The sequence below is a fragment of the Bos grunniens genome, chromosome 6 (genome assembly GCF_055505025.1).
Source record: "Bos grunniens cultivar Pamir isolate PY7600 chromosome 6, Bosgru_T2T1.0, whole genome shotgun sequence".
In the NCBI taxonomy this organism is placed as follows: domain Eukaryota; kingdom Metazoa; phylum Chordata; class Mammalia; order Artiodactyla; family Bovidae; genus Bos; species Bos grunniens.
In genome coordinates this window covers 82,801,008-82,812,826 of record NC_141170.1, presented here as the reverse complement: position 1 = coordinate 82,812,826, position 11,819 = coordinate 82,801,008, and the positions used below count along the sequence as shown (strand labels likewise).

At 42.7% G+C, this 11,819-nt stretch overlaps 1 protein-coding gene across 29 annotated transcripts in view; it reads left to right on the top strand.

Annotated features, from left to right (window-relative positions):
- The window catches only part of FAM13A (family with sequence similarity 13 member A), a 447,586-nt gene that overhangs the window by 110,041 nt on the left and 325,726 nt on the right, over positions 1-11,819 (top strand). For 7 of the 29 annotated variants that reach the window (XM_086406451.1, XM_086406447.1, XM_086406446.1 and 4 more), the window contains exon 1: positions 26-427. The exons of 13 other annotated variants lie outside the window; for them this stretch is intronic. Coding sequence is in view for 1 of the 16 variants with exons in the window: in XM_086406458.1 (XP_086262584.1) it covers positions 286-427 (142 nt within the window). In the remaining 15 variants the exon portion in view is untranslated. Of the gene's footprint in view, positions 1-2; positions 696-11,819 lie in introns of those variants that run through there. 9 more of the 29 variants (XM_086406450.1, XM_086406440.1, XM_086406438.1 and 6 more) reach the window with 3 other exon arrangements.

Sequence of the window (11,819 nt, the reverse complement as noted above, 5' to 3'; positions counted from 1 at the left end):
GCGCGCGGCCCGGGGGCGGGGTCTCGGGCGAGCGGGTGGGAGGAGGCGGGCCCAACCTCCTTGGAGTCTCAGGGCGTCGCGTGGCTGCTGCTAAGGGCCGGGCTGCTCCAACCTGCAGACTGCTTCGCCCGCCAGCAGGGAGCGGTGCAAGCTCACCTTGTCTTAGCCCTTTTCCCAGTGTCCCGGCTCTGTGGGCGAGGCTTCCCCCCACTCTTACGGGGAATAAAAATCGCACCCTCGGAGGGCTCGCGGGAAAGCTGCGCCGCCTCGGGTGCCTTGAGCACGATGCGAATGGGGCAGGGCGAGCGCACGTGGAGCTTGTTTACAAATAGCGGCCCGGGCGTCCGCGCCTCGCAGCGCAGACTCCCGGGAGTCCCCAGCCCGCCCGCCAGGACAGGACGAGCCGGAGCAAGAATCCCGAGTCAAGGTATAAGCGGGGGGACGCGGCTGCTGGCCGAAGGCAGGGAGGCTGGCTCCTCGTGGGGAAAGGGGTCAGGCGAGGACGTAGGGCTGAGCTCTGCAACATCCATCCGAGCGAGCCCCGGAGAGGTGGGCGCGCCGCCGAGGGCGGTCAAACTGCGTATCCGGTCGCCTTCCTGCTGGGTTGCTCGCGGGTGAAGTCTCAGTCTGTAGAAGCTACTCTGTGCGAAGCTGACGGAGCCCGGGAGACGGGAGAGCCTGTGGGAAGCTCCCTCGTGAGTTTCTTGCCGCTCCCTTCACTCTCTCTGCCTCTAGGTAGTAGTAAGGGAATTTTAACAAAGACTCCCTTGGTTGGTTTGAATCCGAGATACACTACGTTTCTATTTGGGCGTTTTAAATGAATCAGTTGCGGGCACCTGTGCCGTTATAACCGCTGCGAGGGACCGTGCCTTGCCGGCGTGGCGGGACTCGCTTCCCCGCAGGGCCGGGAGCCTTCCCTAGAGAAGCGAGCGGCTACACAGTCCTGCAGCACCTGTTTACCGAGGGCACGCCTGTAGCCTGTCCTTTATTACTCTTTTTTTGGGTACAATTTGAGAAAAATGCAAGTCTTTTAGTTAAGCCTCTCGAATTTCTGAAGATAAATGTCTAACCTTTTTCGTTCACATAAAGTAGCATAGTAATTAGTCATTTATTTGCAAAGGCCACTTTGTTGCCAGAATGTTTCAAAAGGGAACTGACCTGAGCAGTCTTACTGCGGAGATGATTTTAAGGCTTCTAATTCTCTGACTTCCTCACCCAAACTGCTCATTTTCCTTCCTCAAAATCACAGCTTTTCCCCATCTGACGTGTTGGAAAATCTTTGATCTCCTAGTTATACTGAAGTTGTAAGTGGTTTTTGACAAATGTCTGCTTTTCCTCTCCCTCCCCTCATGTCTTGGTCCACTATATTGGATAAAATGAAACTTCGTGCTAGTTTAGTATCATTTTTTAAAGTTACCCTCTTTTCTGTGATAGCTGTGGTGGAGGTGTTTTAGTCGCTAAGTTGTGTCCGACTCTTGGATCCCCACGGACTAGACTGTAGCCTGCCAGGTTTCTCTCTCCATGGGATTCTCCAGGGAAGAATGCTGGCGTGGGTTGCCATTTCCTTCTCCAGTGATATTTAATAAGAAGCGTGACAACAGGTGTATCTGAGGTATGAAACATTATTCATTCCTCAGAAGGAAAGGGAGCTGACATTACATGTAGCCAGAAGTTAGCCTGGTTTTCCCCTCTCACAGCCTACTGGCCCCATAATATTTAAATAAAATGAACTCTGACTCTTACCTCTATCCCCCTCTATCTCTGGAGTTTCATTTCCTTCCAGACACCTCTCGGATCCTCTCTGTTTCTGCTGAATTCTCCAGCTTGTTGGTGTCTTATCTCTTATAGCTGTTCCCTTTTCATCACTTTGTGTAAGTTCAAATTTGGAACATAGCCCACATTTCTTGTTTTCCTCAAACACTACTTCGTAGGAGACCCTTGTCTGCCCAAGACAGCTTTAGACAAGATTTATTTCATCTAACAGACTTGTTCCTTTTTTGGAGGGGAGGGGTCACTAATTGCAGTAGATACATCAATACATTAGCTATAAGAGTAGGGAGACCTTAAAATAGAATGCATGTTAGCCTTGTTTTATTAAGAGACTGGCTGGCCATAGGGAACTGCTTACTGCCAGTTCTTTCCATTGGGTGTCACAGCCTTGCTCTGTCTTGCTGTGACGTCCTTCCCTTTTCTCGCCAGTGTTTTTCTGTCTCAGGGTCCCTTCTGTCCTTCTCTCTCAGCCACCTGTGAAATCTTACAATTCTTCTTCCTTTATTACACAGAGCAACTTTATATTCTGTATCTGTTTTCCAGTTGTCCCTTACCCTAATCAAAAGACACGTCACTCCTTGTGGAATTTTGCCACCAGTATTTCTTTCCTTCTGCATATATGCAGTCTCTCCTAAATCCTTCTAATAGTAAAGTTTGTGTTACCTCTGTTTTATGTACAAGGATGCAAAGCTTAAAGAAATGTATGAATGTATCAAATATAGGTTGTTGAATGGAGATTAATCTGACTTTGAAGCGTGTTCTGCCCACACTATCACAATTGAAGTATTAACTCAAACACATGAAAACAGGAAAGTAAACTTGTGGGTTTTTTTTTTTTTTTTTTGAAAAATTAAAGTCTCAGTTTATTAAAATGAAACTTTTGAAAATAACCTACCAAAAAGGCATTCTTGCTTGAGAGTACTTCTAAGTCTGCAACTGAGTTGATCAGACACAGCATTTGGTTTATGGAATGTGGGTTTTCTTAAAACTACTCCAAATCACCTGAAAGTGGCTTATGTTTCTGACCATTTACAAGTCCTAAATTTATTCTTAATGCATAATAGTATTGCAGTGGAATAGGAGACCTCTAGAATAAATTCTTGATTTTATAGGCACTGCATTTTAGGTTTCCATTTAGTTCATCACTAACCTCATGCACTTGGAAGTTTTTGTTTGATACCTGAAATTACTCCAGTAAGCTTAGGATGAGGACATGTTAACATCATTCCATGTGTATTAAACTGATTTAATATCAAGTAGTATTTCTCTGTTAATTGAAATTTTTACTGCCAGTGGGAAATCTGTCACTTTCAAAAAAAATGTACTGTTACCTATTTTAAGAGACATAAAATATTAAGGGGAATTTTAAACTAAAACATAATTTGGGGTTGTGTTTTAGTGCTAACAAGCTGTGAAACAAGCTCAAGCTGGGAGTCAGGTAGAGCTTATTATAGGATTTGGGTAAGCTGGAATCAAGATTGCCGGGAGAAATATCAATAACCTCAGATATGCAGATAACACCACCCTTATGGCAGAAAGTGAAGAGGAACTAAAAAGCCTCTTGATTAAAGTGAAAGAGGAGAGTGAAAAAGTTGACTTAAAGCTCAACATTCAGAAAACGAAGATCATGGCATCTGGTCCCATCACTTCATGGGAAATAGATGGGCAAACAGTGGAAACAGTTTCAGACTTTATTTTTCTAGGCTCCAAAATCACTGCAGATGGTGATTGCAGCCATGAAATTAAAAGACGCTTACTCCTTGGAAGGAAAGTTATGACCAACCTAGATAGCATATTCAAAAGCAGGGACATTACTTTGCCAACAAAGGTCTGTCTAGTCAAGGCTATGGTTTTTCCAGTGGTCATGTATGGATGTGAGAGTTGGAGTGTGAATAAAGCTGAGTGCCGAAGAATTGATGCTTTTGAACTGTGGTGTTGGAGAAGACTCTTGAGAGTCCCTTGGACTGTAAGGAGATTCAACCAGTCCATCCTAAAGGAGATCAGTCCTGGGTGTTCTTTGGAAGGAATGATGCTAAAGCTGAAACTCCAGTACTTTGGCCACCTCATGTGAAGAGTTGACTCATTGGAAAAGACTCTGATGCTGTGAGGGATTGGGGGCAGGAGGAGAAGGGGACAACAGAGGATGAGATGGCTGGATGGCATCACCGACTCAATGCACGTGAGTTTGAGTGAACTCCGGGAGTTGGTGATGGGCAGGGAGGCCTGGAGTGCTGCAATTCATGGGGTGGCAAAGAGTTGGACATGACTGAGTGACTGAACTGAACTGAACTGAAGGTGATTTTTAGAGACATTTAAAGAAAGTGAAGGGTCTGTTCTTGGTTGGGTGCTTTTAGAAAGCAGAGGCAATTTTACTATTAGGCATCTTCATTTTTACCCCAGAAGCCGAAGGAACAGGCTTCTCCTCATTGGAGAAGAAGCAGTCATCAATAAAATGAAAGTTTGTACTTTGAAGTCTCTTTTAGCTGTAAAGTTATTTTACTGTATATTGTAGACAAAAGCTTGTTCATTTTTATTATAAATGTTTTCTTTTAAATTAGTTAAAGGGGGGAACACTTTCCCACTTAAATTTCTTGCCCCAAGTGTGAGGTCAGATTGCTCATCAGAAAGTCATTTTCCTTAAAAAAAAGAAAAGGTTATGATACTGAAAGGTGACTTATAGTCTTGTGTTGTATAGATGCTCAGTAGGCTTTTATGGCTTCCCTTGTGACTCAGCTGGTAAAGAATCCACCTGCAATGCGGGAGACCTGGGTTTGATCCCTGGGTTGGCAAGATCCTCTGGAGAAGGGAAAGGCTACCCACTCCAGTATTCTGGCCTGGAGAATTCCATAGACTGTATAGGCATGGGGTCACAAAGAGTCGGACGTGACTGAGCGACTTCCACTTTCAAGGGGCTTTTAAACTTAATTTAGTTTTCCATATTTCTTTGTTGGCTGGCGGTAGATTTTCAGCTGATAGGCAGTATAGGCACAGATAAGAGAATGAGTTCCTGGGAGGGTAGAAAAGATTTAATAGGGTCAGAAGAGGGAAAATTGCTGGTGGAAATGTTAAAAGTTAGGAAAGCAGGTGGATATAAATTGAAGAACCAGTGAATTGCTGATTGATGTCAACAATGTGGGTGGGGAATTTGAGTGAGATTACACACTGCCCGCCTTATGTTTCCAAACTTGCCCAGTGTCCAGCTGTTTGCTAAAGGAGCCCACAGTTTTGTCAGGTGGATCAAATCAGGTTTATTGAGAGCCTCCGGTGCCTCCCTCTCCCTCTCCATGGCAAATGCAGCGTCATGGTTTCAGGCTCCTCATTCTTCTTCTTTAGCCTACAAAGTCTTTTGCAGGCTACAAAGTTAATCTGTACATCTTTCAAGTTCTAGTTTGTCCCCAAAGCTGAGTTTTTCAAGATTACTTAGACCCTATGGATGAGAATCGCCTGGTGTGTGACTTATAGATTCTGGCGCCCACTTCCAGGATGAAGCTCAGGAATCCTTATTTTCGGTGAGCATCACAAGTGTTTGTAATAGGCTAAAGATTGAAAGCCTTATACATTGACAACCACTGTGAATGAGATTCCTCTCTTAAAACATTCTTTTGGGAGAGTTTTTCTTTTCTCTTCCCCTCCTACCTTCTTAAATTATATGCAATATTTGAAGGAAGATATAAAATACAGAAAAAAAAGGAAACAAGCATACCAATATTCAGAAATAACTACACAATATTTTGGTGTGTATCCATCCTCTTTCATCAGGGTAATTATTATATATGTAATGTGTGTATGTATATGCATGTTTCAGTAAGAATTTGAAGTTATATACATAAATTATATACATGTGTTTATTAACACATTATAAATATTTTAGATATTGTTGATTCTAATCAACCAAATACCGTCAGAAACACATCTTTGCCCAGTTGGGCTTACTACTAAACAGAGAGTCTCAGAAAAGAGGGAGTCAGGTAGAGCTTATTATAGGATTTGGGTAAGGTGATTTTTTATAGAGATTTAAAGGAATTGAAGGGTTTGTTTTTGGATGGGTGCTGTTAGAAAGCAGAGGCCATTTGGCTATTAGGCATCTTAATTTTTACTCCAGAAGCCAGAGGAACTGGCTAGAGTCCTTGGAGAAGAAGCAGTAGTCACTCTTACTAACCTGGAGAGGAGGGTGTTTGATCATTTTTGTGGTAACATAGCTTTCCCCTTCTTTCCTGGTGAGATTTTCTGTTCAGGCAGGATTAAAGAGTGATCTTGTTTTTGTCTTGATTGATTGCAGTCATGGAGAATCCTTCTCTAATGTCTATGAAATTAATTACATTCCTCAGGGTAACACCATACTTACCTTGTTCAAAGCTTTCAACACATACTTGAAGGCTCCAAGATTCAAAAAAGTTTAAATAATAATTATTAATTCTTTCAACCTTGAAGCTATCCCTAATGCAACTGGCTAGTCATTGTAGTTCCACCTTATGAGACTCCCTTATGCTTGAAGATGATAGTTATTAACGCCTCGTGATGGTGTTCATGAAACTCAGTTTTGATCAATTCTAGAAGTTTCTATCACCCAAAAGAATACCCCCTTTCCCTCCATCCCTCCGTCCTCTTCCTCAGCCCTTGGCAACCACTCGTCTTTATGGATTTGCCTATTCTAGGTATTTCATATAAATGGAATCATACAGTGTGTCCTTTGTGAATGGCTTCTTTTCCTTTAATCAAATGTTTGCAAGTTTAATCCTGTTGTAGCATGCATCACTGCATCAATTTATTACTGAATAATTGTTATATGGATACCCTGTGTTTCATCTATCAGATGATGGGCATTTTGCTTGTTTCTACTGTTTGACTATTATGAATAATGCTGTTGTGAACATGCAAGTACAAGTTTTTGAGTGCACATATGTATTCATTTCCCTGAGGTGTACCACAGATTGGAGTTGCTAGTTCATGTGGTAACTTTATGTATAACCCTTTGAGGAGCTATTTTCTAAAGCAATTCACCATCTTATAGTATGTGAGGACTCAATCTTATTCAGACTGCTATAACAAAATACCACAGATCAGGTAGCTTATATACAACAGAAAGTTATTTCTCACAGTTCTGGAGGGTGAGAGGTCTCGAACCATGGTGCCAGCAGATTTGGCCTGATGGCTGGTTAGGACTGACTTCCTGGTTGACAGATGCCTTCTTGTCATGTCACCACTTGGTGGAAGGGGTGGGGGATCTCTGTGGGTCTCTTCTATTAGAACCTATTAGTGAAAGCTCCACCCTCAAGACCTAAGCACACCCCAAAGGTCTTGCCACCTCAGGCTGTCATATTGGGCATTAGGATTTCAGCATAGGAATTTGGAAGGGACATGGACTGTCAGACCACAGCAGGCTCCAGTGTCTTCACCAACCCTTGTTACTGTCTTTTCTGTTCACAGCATCCCAGCAGATGTAAACTGGTATCCGGTTGTGGTTTTGCCTTGTATTTCCTTATGGCTCATTGGAGCATGACTTGATTAGCTTATTTACCAATTTCATATATCTTTTTTTTGCAGTGCCATCTATTCAGATCCTTAGTTCAGTTTTTAATTAAATCACAATAGAGTTACAATAATAAGTTTAAAGTATTACAATTTACTGTTCTTCCACTGGCTTTCCTGGTTGTTCTTAGTCGCTCAGTCGTGTCTGACTCTTTGTGAGTCCATGGACTGTAGCCCGCCAGGCTCCTCTGTCCATGGGATTCCTCAGGCAAGAATACTGGAGTGGGTTGCCATGCCCTTCTCCAGGGGATCTTCCCAACCCAGGAATCAAACCCAGCTCTCCAGAATTGCAGGTGGATTCTTTACCATCTGAGCCCCCAGGGAAGCCCATGAATGCTGGAGAGGGGAACCTATCCCTTCTCCAGGGGATGTTCCTGACCCAAGAATCGAACCTAGATCTCCTGCATTGCAGGTTACCAAGGAAGCCTGGCTTTGCTAGAGAAGAGACATAAAGAACTTGCTGACGAACATCTCTATATCTAGAACAACTGATGTGGACAATATTTTTCATGATATGCAGTCACTTAAGGATTCTTGTGATAAATTCTGGCCATCTAGTCAGAAGAAAAAATTATGACTTGTGGATGAAATTAGGCGTCCTTTTATCTGACAAATCTATGAGCTTTGGTTTGTGCTAAATTGCTATAGCTAACTCCTTTTGAATTTCTTGTATTTTTCTTTCTCTTAGTCATTCATTGTGTTCTTTTTAGTTTTGTTTTAGTGGTAACTCTTTCTATATTTGGAGAAGGCAATGGCACCCCACTCTAGTACTCTTGCCTGGAAAATCCCATGGACTGAGGAGCCTGGTAGGCTGCAGTCCATGGGATCACTAAGAGTCAGACACGACTGAGCAACTTCACTTTCACTTTTCACTTTCATGCATTGGAGAAGGAAATGGCAACCCACTCCAGTGTTCTTGCCTGGAAAATCCCAGGGATGGGGGAGCCTGGTGGGCTGCTGTCTATGGGGTCGCACAGAGTTGGACATGACTGAAACGACTTAGCAGCAGCAGCAGCAGCATGGTGCAATTGACAGTCTTCAAAGAGTCATCCTTTTGGAGATATGTTTGAAATATACTTTATTATTATCTTTTTCTCCTTTGTAAAATAGTGGCAGAGTCTAACTCTGCCCTTCCTATTTGTATTTATTTTCTTTCTCAACTTAAACCCTGACACTAAAAATCTGAAAGGTGGTGGTAGGTGATAATTATCTCTTTTCCTTGGCTTTTCATATTTTTCCTTTTTTGCTTTGTTTCATATGGGTGTGTATTCACATATATCAATTTATATGTGTGTGTGTGATACATTTTCCCCTCAGTTAAGTTTAGTTCAGTTGCTCAATCGTGTCCGACTCTTTGCGACCCCATGAATGGCAGCACGCCAGGCCTCCCTGTCCATCACCAATTCCCAGAGTTCACCCAAACTCATGTCCATCGAGTCGGTGATGCCATGCACCCATCTCATCCTCTGTCGTCCCCTTCTCCTCCTGCCCCCAATCCCTCCCAGCATCAGAGTCTTTTCCAATAAGTCAACTCTTCGCATGAGGTGGCCAAAGTATTGGAGTTTCAGCTTTAGCATCATTCCTTCCAAAGAACACCCAGGACTGATCTCCTTTAGGATGGACTGGTTGGATCTCCTTGCAGTCCAAGGGACTCTCAAGAGTCTTCTCCAACACCACAGTTCAAAAGCATCAATTCTTTGGTGCTCCGCTTTCTTCACAGTCCAACTCTCACATCCATACATGACCACTGGAAAAACCATAGCCTTGACTAGATGGACCTTTGTTGGCAAAGTAATGTCTCTGCTTTTCAATACGGTGTTTATGTTGGTCATAACTCTCCTTTCAAGGAATGAGCATCTTTTAATTTCATGGCTGCAGTCACCATCGGCAGTGATTTTGGAGCCTAAAAATAAAGTCACCCACTGTTTCCACTGTTTGCCCATCTATTTCCTATGAAGTGATGGGACTGGACGCCATGATCTTAGTTTTCTGAATGTTAAGCTTTACATCAACTTTTTCACTCTCCTCTTTCACTTTCATCAAGAGGCTCTTTAGTTCTTCTTCACTTTCTGCCATAAGGGTGGTGTCATCTGCATATCTGAAGTTATTGATGTTTCTCCCAGCAATCTTGATTCTAGCTTGTGCTTCTTCCAGCCCAACATTTCTCATGATGAACTCTGCATATAAGTTAAATAAGCAGGGTGACAATATACAGCCATGATGTACTACTTTTCCTATTTGGAACCAGTCTGTTGTTCCATGTCCATGAACATGTTCCATGTTCCATGTCTAACTGTTGCTTCCTGACCTGCATATAAGTTTCTCAAGAGGCAGATCAGGTGGTCTGGTATTCCCATCTGTTTCAGAATTTTCCACAGTTTATTGTGATCCACACAGTCAAAGGCTTTGGCATAGTCAGTAAAGCAGAAATAGATGTTTTTCTGGAACTCTCTTGCTTTTTCATTGATCCAGTGGATGTTGGCAATTTGATCTCTGGTTCCTCTGCCTTTTCAAAAACTGGCTTGAACATCTGGAAGTTCACATTTCACGTATTGCTGAAACCTGGCTTGGAGAATTTTGAGCATTACTTTACTAGCGTGTGAGATGAGTGCAATTGTGCGGTAGTTTGAGCATTCTTGGCATTGCCTTTCTTTGGGATTGGAATGAAAGCTGACCTTTTCCAGTCCTGTGTCCACTGCTGAGTTTTCCAAATTTGCTGGCATATTGAGTGCAGCACTTTCACAGCATCATCTTTCAGGATTTGAAGTAGCTCAACTGGAATTCCATCACCTCCACTAGCTTTGTTCATAGTGATGCTTCCTAAGGCCCACTTGACTTCACATTCCAGGATGTCTGGCTCTAGGTGAGTGATCACACCATCGTGATTATCTTGGTCATGAAGATCTTTTTTATACAGTTCTTCTGTATATTCTTGCCACTACTATTCTTAGTATCTTCTGCTTCTGTTAGGTCCATACCATTTCTGTCCTTTATTGAGCCCATCTTTGCATGAAATGTTCCCTTGGTATCTCTAGTCTTCTTAAACAGATTTCTAGTCTTTCCCATTCTGTTGTTTTCCTCTATTTCTTTGCACTGATCACTGAGGAAGGCTTTCTTATCTCTCCTTCCTATTCTTTGGAACTCTGCATTCAGATGCTTATATCTTTCCTTTTCTCCTTTGTTTTTGCTTCTCTTCTTTTCACAGCTATCTGTAAGGCCTCCCCAGACAGCCATTTTGCTTTTTTGCATTTCTTTTCCATGGGGATGGTCTTGATCCCTGTCTCCTGTACAGTGTCATGAACCTCTGTCCATAGTTCATCAGGCACTCTATCTAACAGATCTAGTCCCTTAAATCTATTTCTCACTTCCACTGTATAGTCATAAGGGATTTGACTTAGGTCATACCTGAATGGTCTAGTGGTTTTCCCTACTTTCTTCAATTTAAGTCTGAATTTGGCAATAAGGAATTCACGGTCTGAGCCATGGTCAGCTCCCTATCTTGTTTTTGCTGACTGTATAGAGCTTTTCCATCTTTGGCTGCAAAGAATATAATCAATCTGATTTCGGTGTTGACCATCTGGTGATGTCCATGTGTAAAGTCTTGTCTTGCGTTGTTGGAAGAGGGTGTTTGCTATGACCAGTGCATTCTCTTGGCAAAACTCTATTAGCCTTTGCCCTACTTCATTCCGTATTCCAAGGCCAAATCTGCCTGTTACTCCAGGTGTTTCTTGACTTCCTACTTTTGCATTCCAGTCCCCTATAATGAAAAGGACATCTTTTTTTGGGTGTTAGTTCTAAAAGGTCTTGTAGGTCTTCATAGAACTGTTCAACTTCAGCTTTTTCAGCATTACTGGTTGGGGTATAGACTTGGATTACTGTGATATTGAAAGGTTTGCCTTGGAAACAAACAGAGATCATTCTGTCGTTTTTTGAGATTGTGTCCAAGTACTGCATTTTGGACTCTTTTGTTGACCATGATGGCTACTCCATTTCTTCTAAGGGATTCCTGCCCACAGTAGTACATATAATGGTCATCTGAGTTAAATTCACCCATTCCAGTCCATTTTAGTTCACTGATTCCTAGAATGTCGACGTTCACTCTTGCCATCTCCTGTTTGACCACTTCCAATTTGCCTTGATTCATGGACCTAACATTCCAGGTTCCTATGCAATATTGCTCTTTACAGCATCGGACCTTGCTTCTATCACCAGTCACATCCACAACTGGGTATTGTTTTTGCCTGGTCCCTCCCTTCATTCTTTCTGGAGTTATTTCTCCACTGATCTCCAGTAGCATATTGGGCATCTACCGACCTGGAAAGTTCCTCTTTCAGTATCCTATCATTTTGCCTTTTCATACTGTTCATGGGGTTCTCAAGGCAAGAATACTGAAGTGGTTTGCCATTCCCTTCTCCAGTGGACCGCATTCTGTCAAACCTCTTCACCATGACCCGCCCGTCTTGGGTGGCCCCACATGGCATGACTTAGTTTCATTGAGTTAGACAAGGCTGTGGTCTGTG